The following is an 18,210-nucleotide window of genomic DNA, read 5'->3' on the forward strand; positions in this document are numbered from 1 at the left end:
AGCGTCTACAGCCATGCTAGAAGCTCTGTGAGACTGTAATTAGGCTAAATGCTGCTATCAGCATGCTAACATGCTCACACAGCGTGCTGAAATGGGGGGAGTTAAGCAGGGGTGATGTTTAACACGTTCACCAGCTTAGTTAAGCATGTAGGCATGTTAATTAGCCCTTGAGTGTCTTTTGTTTTGCAGGTCATCAACCGAATGTACGAAACAAATTAAATGTTTTGACCTGTTAAGTACAAAAGTCAGGGGGCTCATCCAAGTTATTAAACATTTTCTTTATGTGGTAAGACATTTCATGGGTATACATTCCAATAGTTGTTGGGAATACACACCACAATCCTCATTGGTTGGTACATATCAGGGGATGTACGTCCTTTGATCAGCTTTCTTTCCAAGACCTTTCTCCAAATGTTGTTAACATAATTTGCCATTGTCACCAGCAGCATATTATGTTAGATGTACAGTAGGACTAATACCACAGTGAAAAGTGGTAAATCAACATAATATTGTGGTATCAGACCAAATATTGTCTTGGACTCTGAATATGATAATATGGCATAATGGTTTTAAAGGCTGCATTACAGCAAATGTATGTAATTTAAACTTACAAGCTGCTCTATTATTTGTCTTCACCCACTTGGTCATTATACTCCACATTTCTGAGTATTATTAATCAAAATCACATTTGCGGGTATTGAGCTATTTTGTCAAACATGATATTTGATTTTCTCTCAGCCCTACAACCGGCTGATGTACAATAATTACATTAACTGAACAATCACAACCACACTACTTCAAAAAGAGTTGGATCAGTGAATCCCTCGAAGACATTCTGCAGTGTGTGGAAAGCGAGAAGACTTGTTCAGAGGCAGCACTTCAGTGGAGCATCTGCAGGATCTGATAGAGTAAAGATGTCGGAGCATAACTGATTTCTCAAAGCAGGACAGCAAAGGAAAGACGACAGCCAAAGTGACTACTCAGTGAAGCCACCAGAGAGCATGATTGTTGCCAATCAGAGGCAATTACATGCTGCAAACCAACAGCTTGACACCCACCGTAAGTAAGCTCCTTTTGAGGCTAATCTGTCTGTCGGAGAAGACGCTAAACATATCAACAATCCTGTCCAAGTAAGAACCGCAGCAGGCCATTCGGAGATATTAAGCTCCTTTTTTCAATGCCTGTGTGTGAAAGTGAAGAGTAGGACATGTAAATAGATACGAGCCTGAGGGAATCTGTGGGAGCACAACCCACATAACGATCTGTCAATTTGATAGCGTGTGGGAGAGTCGGGGATGGCGAGAGATTTTTCCTTTTTCGTTTCATTAATAGCCACAGAACGGGGATTTATGGATATTCGGCATCTGCCATTAACTGGCCAATTTGAGATGGCCATAAAAAAAGAGTGGGATATGTACACTGGGTTGTGTTTAGTGGGGAGGGGGAATATGGTCTGCGTCTGATAAATCCACTTGGGTTCAATTTCAGCCTTTCATTACATTTTCTCTAAGGCTGAGCATTTCATTTCCTGATGAAAAGGGTCTAATATCAGCCTGAGTGGAACGCTGCTGCACTCTTATATAAATGTACTGATTTATATAACACACACACACACACACACACACACACACACACACACACACACACACACACACACACACACACACACACAACACACACACACACACACACACACACACACACACACACACACACACACACACACACACACACACACACACACACAATGTATACATCACTTCAGGGGACATTGCATTGACTTACATGCATTTCCTGGAGACTTATCCTAACCTTAACCAACACATGCCTAACCCTAACCCTTACCCTAACCAAGTCTTCACCCAGAAATTAATTATTCCCCTTATGGGGACCTCCATTTTGTCCCCTTAAGGGAAAACAGATTTAGTATAGTAAGGTAATGCTAGGCCACACACACACACACACACACACACACACACACACACACACACACACACACACACACACACACACACACACACACACACACACACACACACACACACACACACACACACACACACACACACACACACACACACACACACACACACACACACACACACACACACACACACACACACACACACTATTTATATGTTGGATAGTATAAGGCCAGTCCGAAATTTCTGATGGTATTCCTAAGGGAGACAGACCTCAGTGATTCAATAAACCATGACACCAATTAGTGGGGTAAATAATAGCCCACGCAGCAGATGCATTCCCACTGCGGCATCTTCCTCACCGCACCAGAGTCCTTTATCAAAGCAGCTTTTCATCACAGGGCAGCTCTAACTCATCAACACCCTCAACTCTGCCCTGTAGCTATGATACAGGGCTCGATAACAAGCCCGCATTATCATCAGCCATGTCTGCCCCGGCTTCACACCACCCACAGGCAGAAAAGAATCGACAACTCTCGTCTTGTACACACAGTCATTTTCCTGACCAGCCAGCGTGAAGCCCGAGCATTTCTGAAAGATCACGGCGTCGAGAAAACTGTCAGGCAGAAAGGACTGGACCCGTATGGGGCCCTCTTTTTGCACCTTGCAGTGTCACAATCAATAATCTTTTATTTTTATATGAAACCGTCTTTTCAGTGTGAATGTAAGGCACGCTGGGTAAATATGTGTGTCTCTCCACTGGCATATGCACTTATGTTTTTGATGACTAGCGACAAGCCCGTTATCGCTCTGGTGAGCTGTGGCAGGAAGGAGGCGCACAAACTGTAGAGATGCTGTCAAGCCCTTGGGCTGAAACAACACTCTGCAAGAAGGAGAGATAGCTTATCTGTGTGGCCGAAGGTGATCTGGAATAGAGTGCGCCGCGGCAGCCGATCACTTGCAGAGCTTGCAGGACGAACAGCAAAGCAATTTCACTCAACAAATAAGCCAAAAAGAATGAAACAAAAGATGGTCCCTGCACTGATGCCCTGAAGATCTCACATTACATTTGGATGGGAGAGACAGTGTTGCACATTGACTGCAGTAGTTCTGCCTAAAGCAAGTGAGAACATAACATGAGGAATAATTTAAGTGCAAACTCACCCGTGAAGCTCCTTGAGGGAAAACGAGATCTTGAGGTTGTGCCCAAGCACATGGAGGGCTGTGAGGATGTCGGCCCATTGCACCATCTCACCCAGAGGACCCCCCTTCAGCACTTTGGGGCTGAAGACATCCCCAGACTCCTCTGTCAGGAAACCCACATGAACGAGAATCTAAATGCAAAATGAAAAGGAGATAAGTCAAGAAAAATGGAAAGTGTTCAGAGCACTACAGTGCTTGGTTTTGTTAATGCACTGTGAGCAGTTTTGTTTTAATAATAATAAAATAATAATTGTATTTTGTGCCTATACTGTAACAAGTTTGCATGCTTTAATATATTCGACAAGTGCTTTTTTTTGTCATGCTTGTGCTGCAGCACCTCTTTTCACCCTCTGTCTGAAACGCCGGTTACGTATTGTAACCCTTGTTATATTAACACAGGCGGAGCCCTCTACTGGACTCTATGGGTACTACCTTATCATGCAAGCATTCACCTACTGAGATTTCTATAGACGTAGCCGGCCCCGGAGCGGGCTTACCTGAATGCGCGCGCATCTCACTTCCGTATAAAAGGAGCCCTCGCCTCCTGACTATCATCCTACACCACTCTTCAGCGAGCGGTATAGGACAGACAGTGCCCCAGGGTAGAGGGCTCCGTCTGTGTTAATATAACAAGGGTTACAATACGTAACCCGGTGTTATATCTCTCACAGGCTCCGCCCTCTACTGGACTCTATGGGTACAGTGGGCGGAGCCCCGATGTATACACGCACTGTCGTCCAGCACACCGATCCACCTCACTGTCCCTGACCGGCTTTAGCAGCCGCTGCGCCTCACTCACCTCTCCCTCGGTTGTAACCGTGGAGAAGTCTGGGCTGCGGCCGACAGAGCACACCCTGACGCGCTTGCCTCGCAAAGTGTGCTCAAAAACAGTGCTGAGGGCTCCCCTGCGTCCGCCTATAGGCAGACAGGGAAAGTCCGCAGCCCTGTATGGGTTCACTATGCACCCTCTCTCCTGAGTCCCTAAAGAGCACGGGGAGAGCGCAAGTGCCCCCTATGTCCCCACACTCAAACATTGACCCCGTGCAGAGTGTGTACAGACTACAGTATGGAGGGCCTCCAGCCCTGTAAGGGCCCAGAGCGCATTACGTCACCCCGCGACCCTCCAGGGGTCCGGAAAAATGTAAGCGCATTTACGCCCGGGGAGGGGGTCAGATGCCCACTGACCCACAGTCCCCCCCCTCCTCACCAGTCCTGTGTTGCCCCAGCAAGCACAGACGCTGAGAAAGAGCCAGACATATCCAAGAGATACAACTTTATGATGGGGCCTGGCGTTGACCAAGACGCCGCCGTGCATATATCCTCCACACTCACACCGTTGAATAACGCTGTTGATGCAGCCACAGCTCATGTGGAGTGCGCACGGACCCCCGCGGGACAGGCTCTCCCTGCCTGCTCGTAGGCGTGTGCAATGCCTCCGCAAAGCCAGCCTGCCAGGCGTTTCTTGGACAGAGCTTTTCCAGTCACCCCGCCCCCGAAGCACACAAACAGCTGTTCAGTGCGTCTCAGGGTAGCTGTGCGCTCTTCATAACATGCTAACGCGCGCACCGGGCAGAGGAGGTGTAATTTAGCTTCCCTGGCCCCACCATGGGGTGGAAGACTAAATCCCCCCAACTGAATAGCCCTCGACCTGAACGTGGGGGCACAAAGGAGGGGTTCGGTCTGAGTGTCGCCCCGCTCCAGTCACCCCGAATCAGTAAACAGCTCGGGTGCACCGACAGAGTGGTTAACTCGGATACTCTTTTGGCTGACGTTAAGGCAAGTAGCAATGCTGTCTTCCACGACAGTGCTTTCAGGGAGGAGAGCTCCAGAGGCTCAAATGGTTCTGTGACCAGAGCCTCGAGCACCAGCGGCAGGTCCCACTGCGGGGCGGAGGCGTGTAACAAGTAACATGTAACACTACTGGGCGCAGCCTCCTGACCCCCTGTAAAAAACGCAACATCAGTGGATGAGAAAAGGCTGACCTGCCGTTAAATCCCTCATGGCAGGACAAGATGGCTGCTGCATACACTTTTACCGTAGAATGAGCACGCCCTCTGTCCACCAATAACTGTAACCTTTCTTGAACTTTTTTGGTTCTTTCTCAATTGTTTTCAACAGTCATCTTTTGCCAAGTGTTAAAACATCAAAAAGCAATATACCATCTGCCAGCACATAGTTTGTCCATCGCTCTGCGCGCAGAAGATGTATGGTTGATCAATGCATTTAAAAATGTTTGAAGAGGTTGAGAACCACTTTTGTAGAGCCTTATTTCCTTCATGTTTTAATCTTTATATTCACAGTTCCGTGTGTTGAATAATTGAGATTTAGTGAGAGCAATTTTCACTGACGCTCCAGAAGGTTTCACAAATGAATAAATTCTGATATTTGGCATGGATCGGTGATCAGATTTTAAATAGAATTGAGTGTCTAATGAAAGCGAGGAGGAAGAGTGACAGCAGAGTCACACCAACTCAACTCCCGAGAAATACAATCAACTGTGCATCGACTTGAAATGAAACTGACCTGCTGAGGGCTAATTGATATGCAGAACGATTTACAAGCGTTTTAATTGCTGATGGGAAAGGGTGGAACTTCTAGGCTGTAAAATATGTAATGAATTTAGATTCCTTAACACATGGCAGCATTTAAAAATGTTTTACTATTAATTTGAGTTTGAATAAATGTACAAATACCTTTTTAATCAGCTCAACCACACACTTATCTAGATATTTGTCACAAGGTGTGACTGTGAGTTTTCTCCAGGTGTTATTGTAGATGTCAACACCTTTTAAAAGATAAGTAACATCTGTCTTCATTCTTTCTTAAGTCTTCCAATTGGCAACTAGACAGAAATGTTTTCAAATTTCAACTAAACTATCCCCCAAAATCCATTCCTGCCTTTTTATTTTTTATTTCATTTTATTTAGCAAAAATGAATTAAAAAAGATCCTAATGAGATTTTACAGATGTGTATTTATATTAGTATCTAATTTAGGCTAAATTGGTTTTCAGGTAAGTGTTTTCAGGCCTAAAAATATAATGTGGCCTTAATACAATTTTTTTATCCAGTTACATTGCTGATACCAATCCAATAAAAAATACACTGCTGACGCAATGGATTTCCCCCGTGTGTGAGCAACGGAGGTGTTCAGCCTGCAGGTCTGTGTACATCAATGAGCCCCAAACGTCAGAGCCAGGCAATATGGGGTGGCAGAAATCTCCATTTGATGGAGTTGGGGTGATATGAAATATAAAATACACCTGGCTAAAATGTTGTTGTTGGACAATTTGATACTTTTACTTTAAGGAACATGTTTACATGCTTTAATGTAAACACCACATTATATTCTCAAACTGTCTGTGTAAACGTATCTGTATTCACCCTCCTATTGTAAAATGATGGCTCCCTTTGGAAAGGTAGTTCTCAAGGCATGGGTGGAGGAACTCACATATCGTGGTCTGTATATTGTAATAGGGCTGTGCAATTAATCGTATTTTAATCGCAATTACAATTTTGGCCTGCCACAATTACGAAAACAACATAATCGGGAAAAAAAATTATTTTGCTTTGCTAGGTTGTGACTGCACTGCAACATATTTGATCTAATTCATTTTTGTCTAATTTATTTTTATTTATCATATTTATATATGTTTAGTAGCTTGTGGAAGTGCGCTCCAAAATATTTGATGATCTTGTTTATTGGTATTTATTATTTTGATATTATTTATTTAAATGTAAATATATATTTATCATTTATTTAATCATTTTTGTATTGGTTTTTCAGTTGAATTATACGTTCAGGGTAATCAACAGTTAAAAAGATATTGTTCAAATTATTATTTGTATTTGTTTTAAAGTTCAATAAATGGATGTTTTCAAAGTCAATGAATAATCGTATTTAATAATCGTGATATCAATTATTGACCAAAATAATCGTGAATATGATTTTTGCCATAATCGCACAGCCCTATATTGTAATAAGCCTTCATGTGATATAGGAAGGGCAGCCGCATCCTAATGGCCTGCAGAGTCCTTTGTTTTCTGACGAGGTAGCCAAAGCCTAAACTGGGTTGTCTTATTTAACAGTTTTAAGGTTTTTAGGCACTCCAGATACACAAACACATATGGACAAGCAATTACATATTATGTTATTCATCAATTGTGCATTTAAAAGTGCTATTCAAGTCATATGTAATCGTCCTTGTTTGCAGGTGTTCGAATAATAGAGGCTGAAAACAAGACATGAGTGTCTACCTTGTGCATAGTGTCTTACTCCTGTTCAAGATGTTCCTATACCGACCCAGAGAACAATGTGCACAATAATCCACTTCAGCTGACACGCCATGGGCAATAAGCATGTTGCTGAAGAGAAAGGCAGCACCAGCAGCTAAAGTGACATTTGCAGGTATGATTTTAACCTTTGTGAAGCTTTGTGTGGTCATTCATCATCATGTCGCATTGTTATTCAGGTTTCATAAACAACCTTATAAAACACAACACTAATGATTTCTTACTCACATATCTCATGGTTACCAAGTAGACCTTGAATATGGATTATTATCACTAATAGGGAGACAGAACAGGAAGCAGAAAACAGAGAGGTTGACCAGAGACTCTCCATCACTCGTCTGTCAAAATAATTTGTGTTTTCTCAACAGCACTCAGTGTTTCTGCGACGGAAGCCAAGCCTGCAGGGTCTGGTTAATGGACAGTAACTATTACTGTCTAACACATCATTACAGCAAACAAAAGCCCGCTCCCCAGTTGCGAGGAAGCATGAATTGTTATTAACAGAACGTGCTTTGATTCGTCCAACTGAAAAACAAACACACAGGATACTGTCAGCTAATTTACAAAAAGCAAAACGGTACAAATGCATGTCTTTCATTTCAGCTTTTGGAGTATCAAGCTGCTTTTCGGCTACAGAGGGATTTGAGCAGAGCTGTCCACATCTTATTAGTTTGTTCAAACGGAGATCTACACAACTGTCCTCAGCCGCTTTGAAGCAATGACTAAATATAATGACTCTGTGCTTTATTGAGTTGATAATCCCTGCAGAGACATGCATGCAAACATGTCACAGATGTAAGGAATGAATGGGGATCAGGTGAAAGATACACAAAATACCCTTGGAGAAGTTGTGCTTTTTTATAATGAGTAATTTCATACATATAGAAATGTTTAGGTTATTGTACATTTCCTCCCTGCAGTGCTGTTGGCATGTGTTGAGTATACGTGTGTTCCTTCCTTTTCACCCTCTGTGTGAAACCAGAGCCCGGTCTGCTCTGATTGGTTAGCTGGTCGGCTCTGTTGTGATTGGTCAATCGCTTAGAGATGTCCCGCCCCATAGCATATAATGTACAATGTGTTGGAGCGCTAGCCAATAAAAGCATGAGTGTTACATAGTGATGTCACGGTGTTACGGAAGTAAACTAAGGAGTCCAATGGAGGCGTTTCAGGCAGGGGGGAACTTTGGGATTCAGGGGAAAACCCCCAAAAAGCATAAAAATGCCTTCTAACCTTTCTTGCACTTTTTTGGTTCTTTCTCAGTTGTTTTCAACAGTCATCTTTTGCGTTCAAACATCAAAAAGCAATATACCATCTGCCAGCTCATAGTGTGTCCATCGCTCTGCGCGCAGAAAATGTATGGTGGATCAATGCATTTAAAAAAAAGGGGGGGGGGGGGGGTGCTGGCTTTGACATGTGATTAAACACCAAGGAGAGCTAGGTAACCACAATAATACATGATGTAAAGAGGGGGACAATTACCTCTATGGATGAATACAGCTTGGCGACAGTTTTACAAATGATTATATCCAGAAATTAAATTTCATGTGCAGAAATAAAAGCTTTAAAAAAGAATAATGACAAACATCCAAACAGAGGCTGAGCGATCCTGACCTGTTAGATCCCAAAACACTAGATCATACGCTTCCCATAATGCAACAGGCTTCCATTACATTTCCCCTGCCTGTTTCCCAATTCTTTCAAACCCTACAACTCCGGTTAGTAAAGCAGCTGTTTTTTCATTTAAAAATCAATCATTAAGGCCCCCTTTAAAGCCAATTTGGAATGATCCTTTGTTTCATAAAGCCCAAACCATCCCTTCTCTTTTTGAGAATATTATTTTTGTGATGCATGATCCTTGTTTAACAAAGAGTAATAATAGTAACAACGTTTTTCTGCCAATTCGGCTATTAATCTCTGATATTGGCAGTCAAATCAGGCTTCTTGGATTGAATCGTCGAAAAGTTGTCTTTTTCTGCTTCACTCCTAGTTTAAATCCTCAATATAATTATTGTGGATTCTTTGATCTGTACTCTTGTACATACAGTACTGTTCACACGTGTTTCCCGGGTGTGAAGGTCTCAATCTTTCAAATTACTATACAGTATGCTCCCATCTTCTGCTCACCTGGAGCGTAGCTATAAATAAAGTGTCATCACAAGGTTGTTGTGTGCCAAGATGTTAAGGTGTTAGTCATGAAATTATCCCACATAGAAGAGAGTGCTACAGAACCTTATGCTGTGTATAAATGTACGTTTTTGAGTGTTTAAGACAGAGAACCACGGTAAAAGCTTCTCACATTATGTTTGTTTTTCAATTTCATACTCTTATAATCTCTGACACCAACCGACCTCATTGATTGGTTGAGAGTCTAGCAACAGGTTATATATAACACTTAATTCTGGAGCACACAAACTGAGCAGCTCCAGGCAATAGCTAGTACCCCTGTGGCAGAATATTTGAGCAATAAACTAAGAATTATGTGTAATCCATATATCAAACATCCACAAAAGAACTCCTGCACAATATATTATCATGTTTAGTGAATACATACATTTAAGTGACAGTTTGTTTCCACTATTACCACTTTTCTGGGTTAATTCCTTGCGATTTCTTACTAGTTATGTATTTAAGGCTCGAACATTTATGCCACGAGGGATCTAATGCCACTTATGTCTGATAGCAGCGCTGTTTCAGGCTTTGTGGAAATGTCCCTGTAAATGTCAGTGACATTGAGGGCACTAAAGCCAATCAATGCCAGCTAGTTTCATCATTACAGGCTTTTGTCTGTATCTCATCATCCAAGTAGCTGCAGATAAAAGAAAATGTTGGTCCAACAAACTCACAGCTGTTCTGGATGCTTAGCAGCCTTGCTGGTGGGCATTAAAGGACTCTGACTGTCTGATGTTTGACCCAAAACATCCTGTACTGAAAGTGTTTTTTCCCCTCTTTTATGCCTACATTTGGAACGGAGTAATATGTTTCCAGAGTTACAGAAATACAAGAAAGTTGAAACTGAGAAAAAGTACTTTTTACTGGCTTGTCATCTGAAGTCTGTTTGAAACCAGAACACAGGACTTGTTTTCTTTTCCCAAGCTTTCATCCTCTGATGTGTGCAGAAGATACTCGTGTGTGTGTGGCTCATATTCACCCTGTTCTGCTCCCTCCAGTGGCTGCGCAGCCTGTCATCCAGCCGTCGAGCAGCGGAGGCCCACTGCGCCGCCATCCTGCGCATGCGCCTCTTCATGAAGCTCAGGGACTCCTTCCCCGTGCCCACCTGCTCCAGCAGAGCCCCGATGTCAGACTGGAAAACAGCCTGGAAGACAGGAGTCAAAGTGATCTTTATTGTCAATCATTCAGTTTGTGTGTACAGACAGAGAAATTGAAATGCCGTGTCCCACAATCCCGAATACAAAAATACAAATATATAAAAATATGTATACAAATATGTATATCCTATATATACACAATCAACATACACATGTATACATATGCAGACATTAAGACATGAATAAAAGCACAACAATCAATATATACAAAATAACAGTCACTTCAATAGCTTTGAGAAATGTGCATTAGTGCAAGATTGTCCATAGCAGCGTACAAAGTGTCTGGTGCTGGATTTGAGTGTCTGAGTGTGTGTGGGGTGTGGATATGACTGGAAAGGATCAGAAATGTACAGAATATCAGATGTGGCTTCTTTTTTACACCAGTGTCTAATTTCTTCTTCTTTCTTATAAAGATCGTTTTTGGCCAGAGAGCACCTTTGTTGGAATAGGGAGATACGGCAGATTTCATCACCTGAAATGTGAACACTGCTTAGTGGCCGTCAGCTCTGACCAATAAGCTATCCGATGGCCCCAAAGCCTCTTTCTTTATGATGAGATACTTTATTGCCATTATGCTGCTGTTCAAGCCAACAATACAACCACATTGGGATGCCGCCCCCTGATGTTAAAACCAATATAAAAGAAAGTCAAATTAAAAAGATCCCACTATAAAAAGTAAACAATGGCAACTACTGGCTGCCAATATGAGAAAAACATGCAAGTGTTAAATGTGGTGAATGAATCATAATATGTCCTGATATAAAAACCAAAATATTTGAGATTATTCAGCCTTCCTGCTGCTTTTAGGATAATTCAATAAGAGAACATTTATTATTAAAACATTGTAAGAGTGCTTATCAAGCCATTGTTTGTCGTTTTATTATTAACATTATTACAAACAACAACCAGATTGGTAATTGACCACTTCTGGTACTTGTCACATGGGTGTAATTTATGGTATTAAGGGCACCTGTTGTGGGGATTGTTGATGACAAAGAGGGTGAGCTGAGCTCTGAAATTCTCTGTTGACCGTTTGGTCCTACCTGGGTTAACGTTTCTTTGTCTTTATTAAACATCGTAAACGTTACCTTTAGTACAGACTTTTCTATGGAAGGTGTCACAGCATGAGCCAAGTTTAGCCTCTAGGCAACTTCATTTATTGGGAATTGTTTTTGGGAATTATTTTTTCAAAAAGGAAACAAAAAAAGTTTTTTATTTTCAAGTGCAGTTTTTTACTGATACTCTCTTTTAACCTACTCAAAAAACCCTTGTATTATGTGTCTATTTTTCAAGTTCAAATCATAATTCTTATAGAAAATGAATATGTGGTACAGCCCTAATAATAGCAATACTCAAAAGGCTTTCCGGGAGGCAAAAAACAATAAGTGATAGCAGCATACAAGATGCACACCAGTAGCATTAGTCCAGATGTTTTACACCAGAAAACACAAAACAACAGGCTGTTATTCCGATTTATAACATAGCCTGAAGCAGGGATGGTGCGATACTAACAAACTTCATTATTAGGCTGTTTTTTAAAAGTTTTTCCTATTTATTAGAGGAGACAGTAGAGAGCACGGAGAGCCTGTCATATCCTGTTATCTACTGATGCCCTGCGGCTAGGCCTCTCAGACACGTTGCCTGAGGGATTCCTGGATCATCCTCATAAATAGTCTGTTCTCATTTTACATCTGCTCCTCTGCCCACCATAATCACTGCATCACCAGCGCGCCGGTATTAATCAATGGACTTACTGCATGGGGGAGCACAGCGTACTTAAAAATATACAGAAGAAGAGAACCTGGTGCACCCAAACGACTGCCTATACCTCTGTGAAATACACAAGATCCTCTCAGAGACTAAATCAATGTGCAGAGCTGAACTGTACTCTCACAATGCAGGGGAATGATGGCTCTCAGGAGCACCCGGTGTGCGGCACAGCGAAATGCAGAGTACCTAGGGGAGGCCTTGGGATTAGTCTCAGTGAATACAGGCTGGTAATTAGAGCAGAAGGTAGACCTGCAGAATGAATTCACAACAAGGCTCGTTGTGCCGGCTGTACGTTACTCTGGGGAGAAAGAGTGAAGGGGTGCGGGGGCTAATGGTGAGATAAACCTTGAGGAGTGAATGTAAGGACAATGCATCGTGTGTTGATGCAGAAAACGAGAAGGGAATGATGCGGAAAAGCAAAGAAAACTAGGAGTGACAGGCAGCACCTCTAGGGGACGATCCGCAGTGGGTATTTAGAATCTCCCAGGAGCTATTTATCAGGAAATGAAGTGATAAATGCTCTGCTGGCACTTGGGGAATACGTTTAAAGCACTCTGCAGCATCGGTCTCAAGCTACAAAATCGACAGAGGCAGTGAACATTGGTGTTTAGCATTCTGTTCTTTCTGTTTTTCTTCCTCATTTTGAATGCTCAATTGATTACGAAACATGTTGCCAGTTTAGTTTCAGATGTATACCTCATTTCTTGTCACTGCCTAAACCTTTGTTGGCATGGGAACAATGTAAAATAAGATGTGTCTCCTAAGTTGTTTCAGGACCTTGGCCTTTTTGAACTCTCAGGTGAACATTTAAAAAAATCTTTATTTTTTTCCCCAGGATTTTCTCTTCACACCGAACAGGAGATGATACAACAGTCTCTAGTGCAGAGACAGGTATTTGCTCATTGTTGGACAACACTTGGGAAACAGGCCATGTCCCTGGGTGCTTGTGCTTTTGGGGAACTTAGACTGCAGTTATTATTTGACCTATACGTCAAAATGTTGCTCTGTTACTATCTTTTCCTTTCAGCTTACTGTATTGTTGTCCAAGAAAACGAAATGTTGTGTTACGTGCATAGACTGTATCAAAAAATATCACATAGTCACTGTAATGGTACCTATTGGTAGTGTGACTAAGGTTTTAAAATATTGTTTTGTCATTTAACATGAGTGTAGTAACATGAGACATTTTCAGGTGGTTAAAACATTAGCATATGTCGCTTTATTGTTTCATTCTAAGTTGGACCATCATTTACATCAAACTATTAATATAAAAGGTTAACTGAGGTAATAGATCAAGTGAGAAGTAGTAGTTTTTCATAGACTTCCACACAAATAGACCTTTTTTTTGCAAGTAGCGGAGTTGCCCCCTGCTGGCCATTAGAAATAATTCAGGTTTAGGGCAATCCGAACCCACGGTTTGCCTTATGGTTACCTGTTTTTTGGGCAGAGGCTTCAAGGTGGGTGTAGCAGTCTGGTTCCTCCAGATTAGTGGAGGGCAGAACCACTCCACCTCGCTCAGGTAGACGAGGAAGGAGCAATCGGAGCCGTCTACACCATAAAAGGCATAGCAAGGGTCCGACGTCCAACGGGCGCGCATCCACTGGAAGACAAACAAACACAATTCTGTCTTTAAGGAGTATACTTTACGGACATATTTTATATTTGACTAGAGATTGCCTTAAAAGCATCCTGTGTGTCCTCTCGTAATTTTGAAACTGAATGGGCAATTTCATGTTATTATTTTTCACTCTCACATGTATCTTTAATGTGATGCGTCTGGTCCTTTACTGTAAGGTACATCAGCTACATGTATATCTGGGTTAAGCTGGCTGAATAAACCTCTGTGCTCACTCTGTGCTCAAGTACTCCAGATCATTGAGTGTTTTCATGTCTTAACGCATGCAACGTAAGTCAGCAAAACAATCTGACAAGGTCATCCGGCAGGGTAACGTGATTAAGGAGAGAGAGCGGATTTTATTTAAGATGACTCATTTTCTGACATGCATGTAGGCTGCAAAGAGTGGATATGCAAGAGGAGGAAGCAGAGAGAACTCTTAATTAGTGAAAACGTCTGGTTTTGTTACTACTAGGCTCATCTAACATTAGGCTGGATGGATGTCATAAGAAGGTAGGCAGCTAAAGGATCATCCATATTCCACTCCAGGAGAAAGGGACTTCAGTATTTTGCGACTGAAACTTAAGCTGTTTTCGGTTAAAGAGACGGCAGAAACTGTTAGATTCTTTTCACACATTTTTGTCCTCAAATATTGAGTTTTTTTCACCAATTTCCAAATGTTGATAGAAGGAACACTTTGGACATACTGTTTTGTTTATGCCTGCATTCTCCCTGAATCCTGCAGGTCCGCTGCAACTCTTAATACTTTAAAATCCAGACCAAAAACTTATATATTTTTGCAGCTGCATTTGAGTGAGCTGTTTATATCCACACTGCAGTATGGCTTTTATTCATGTATTCTATATCTGTTGTGTTTATTTTATTATGTTTGCTTTTTAATGCCTGTTTTTAAATGCCATTTTATAATGTGTTTCTGCTGTATTTATTCTTAAATGATGTTTGTGTGCTGAAAGGTGCTATATAAATAAACTTGCCTTGCCTTGTCTTGCCTTGTCTTGTACAAAGTGCTATTTTCTGCTGTTGCTAATGCTAAAAGGCTTTTATTCTCACAATGTAAGGTATAAATACAATATGTAGTGCGTTTATAAAACTATATATGTCGTTTTTTAATCTTTTCCATTTTGTGTTTTTCTTTGCCGTGACTCGGAACAATTTGTCCCTGAGACAACCCTGTTCTCCCCAAAAAAGCCTCTTATCTTTTTGTACACAATGTATGTCGCACCAAGGTGAGGCGCCAGGCAAGGACACGGGCTATTCGCTGTTTTTGTGAAACAATTTGGACTTAAGTGAGATATGAAAACTTACATCCATCTTGCTGAGACAGTCTGGATAACGGGGGTCTTTAGGAGTCCCACATTGTGCTAATGTTCCATCCCTGACTGGAGAGAAGAAAAAGTACAAGTTGTTTATCAAAGAAAAAGACAGCACACTATCAGACATCAGGACAAATCAGAGAAAAATATCATCGTTGTGTTTTTTTTTTAAGTGCACAGACACAAAAGTACAAAAAAAAGGAAATGCATCTATCAGGAATCAAATAAAAAGTATCTGTTTTGTATTCCATTATCTTCTTTATTAATTTTTGTTTAGTAAAAGTTTAATAAATCTATAAAAATATAAATATTATATAAAAATATTTCCTTTGAAGTAAAAAAAAAAAAAATTATATTATTTTTCCATTAACTATGACATTTTATCTAATTTGATGTATTTCTCTTCTCTTTGTCAAGCCCTTTGAAAGGTGCTATACAAATAATATATAATAAGTTATTATCTAGAAATTCTGTCAATATATCAGATTTAACGTAAGGTTGAATGTTGCATTACAACAGCCAGCTCCATACTGTATATGAATAAATACATATAATTAACGAAAGCCTTGGACCTCCATGGCTTTTATTGATCAAACAGGTCTTTACGGTGCCTCCCTCTGGCATTTGGTCTGTTTGCGTTTCACATTACAGCTAGATGCAGGCTTTGGGATGAACAGAGACAAATCAGAATTAGAGAACAAATTAGAGAGCAGAGCTAGCTAACAAGCTCCTGTAAAAGCTTGTCATCCCCTGTTGAACGGCCAAGTCTTTGTTCCCACCCACTCACTGGATTTACTATAGATAGATTGCATTAGTATGATTCATAAAAAGGACAATCTCCCCCTCTTATATGCTCCCTAATCGTCTATCCTTCTTCCGTCTCATTGCGATGTTCTCTCTCTATCTTTCCTTTTAGTCTCTGCGTCTCCTCTCCTTCCGTTTCCCTCGTTTCTTCTCCTTGAAGCCCGGCACTAGTGAGGCTAATTAAAGGAGAATATGAAGCTCCTCTGCCAGCCTCCTGCCAAGCATCGAAGAGCACAAACACGGACAAATAATTGCCAGCCATTCTGTCTGATTACCACGATAACAACAGATCTCTCACGATGAAAAACGCTATTGCATGCCGCTGTCAAAACTTAGCCAGGTTCAGATCTGCCTAACTTAAATGATAGCAGACATCATGACAACAGACACATTATCTGATACATTTTAATGAGACAGTGAGGGGAATAGTCATAAAGTTCAATGTAGCGGGAAACAGGAGGGGAATTGAATTGTGAATTAAACTCGCTGCCGGATTCCTATTCTGTGCCCAATAAAGAAATTGGGAGTGAAGGCTAATAAAGAAAGCTGACAGGCCCAGATCCCATTAACTAGGCCGTAATTCGTCATCATGATTTAAGCGTCCTGTAGTCGTGTGGTTATGATAGGGCAGCAGCGATGGAGCACTGGAGCTCATACAGCCTGACACACACAGTAGCTTGCTATTCGAAGGGGCTAATGGGCTGTGAATAATATCTGTCATGTTCTATATGATCAACCAGCAAGAACACATAGATGGTGCATTCAAGTGCAGACTGGATCCAGGCTTGACAGTCAGCAGGGAAACGTGTCTTCAGATTGAATGGATTTGAAATAGACAGTGGGGGATTCATCTTTTTTTCCTTTATTTAAAAAAAAATGTATTCTACTATTTCAACAATTAGACAGTTTATACATCCTAAAAACAAACACAATCATTAGAAGCGGGAGGGCAGAAAGCATAGTTTATACAGAGGTAGCCCCCCTGTTAGTCATCCAGCTGCAGGGTAAAGAAAAAAAAAAAAAATCCGTAATTACATACTCACACAGATAAACACAATTCTATATATACATACACATATATATGTACACATATACACACATACACCCATTTCCAGGGTGAAAATCAAATAATAAAGTAAAACAAATAAAAATTCCTACAGGTCCATGTTCAGATAACAAGACAGCTTAATTTCTCATCGTATTTTTATATAAACTATGATAATTAAGATAGTTATGATAATAGTCATTATAATTATTATCATTATTGTTATTATCATTATATCCATTTAATCTATTTTAATCTATTTTTAAGTTAAAGGTGGGGTAGGTAAGTTTGAGAAACCGGCTCGAGATACACTTTTTGTTATATTCCATGGAATGCTCTTAACATCCCGATAGCAATGCATATCTTAAGTGCTTTGACAAAAAATCCATAAAAATATGTCATCTGTGGAAGCCGTAATACTGTAAAAAGTACGACCAATCATTTTAGCCGGCCCGGCTAAAATAACTGGATGGCCTACCTGCCTGTCAGCCTTCCATCTGTGCACAAACTTATCTCGTGCCCTCATTGGTCATGTGCTCGTTCGTGTGTGTTGGAGGAGGGGCTCTGTAAGGAAGTGGCAGATTTGTTCCGGCTGTGTATTTTCAAATTCTAGCGCACTCGAGCTGGTTTCTCCAAAATTACCTACCCCACCTTTAATCCAAAGGCACAATGACCAAAAAAACAAAACAGCAGCTAGGTATACCCATGTTTTGGTTAGAGTAGTCTGCTAATACTTTTTTTTTACAAGATTCCTCTTGTTGAGGTGTGTGTTTTTTTTTAAATCGTACCTTTGTTTCCGGCCATGCTGCGCTGTAGGATCTGCTCCACTCTCCCTGCCATGTCGGACATGTTCTGGGCTATAGCCTGGATCCGCTCCACAAGCCCTACAGGCTGAATCCT

At 41.2% G+C, this 18,210-nt stretch overlaps 1 protein-coding gene across 1 annotated transcript in view; it reads right to left on the reverse strand.

The window, feature by feature from the left end:
- Positions 1-18,210, reverse strand: part of LOC117492238 (alpha-1,6-mannosylglycoprotein 6-beta-N-acetylglucosaminyltransferase B) — a 74,601-nt gene that overhangs the window by 35,324 nt on the left and 21,067 nt on the right. Inside the window, exons 4-8 of the mRNA XM_034142380.1 lie at positions 18,099-18,208; positions 15,454-15,527; positions 13,945-14,112; positions 10,565-10,729; positions 3,087-3,256 (exon numbers count right to left, since the gene is read on the reverse strand). Of these exons, the coding sequence (XP_033998271.1) occupies positions 3,087-3,256; positions 10,565-10,729; positions 13,945-14,112; positions 15,454-15,527; positions 18,099-18,208 (687 nt within the window). The remainder of the gene's footprint in view (positions 1-3,086; positions 3,257-10,564; positions 10,730-13,944; positions 14,113-15,453; positions 15,528-18,098; positions 18,209-18,210) is intronic.

This window comes from Trematomus bernacchii, unplaced genomic scaffold (assembly GCF_902827165.1).
Source record: "Trematomus bernacchii unplaced genomic scaffold, fTreBer1.1, whole genome shotgun sequence".
Classification (NCBI taxonomy): domain Eukaryota; kingdom Metazoa; phylum Chordata; class Actinopteri; order Perciformes; family Nototheniidae; genus Trematomus; species Trematomus bernacchii.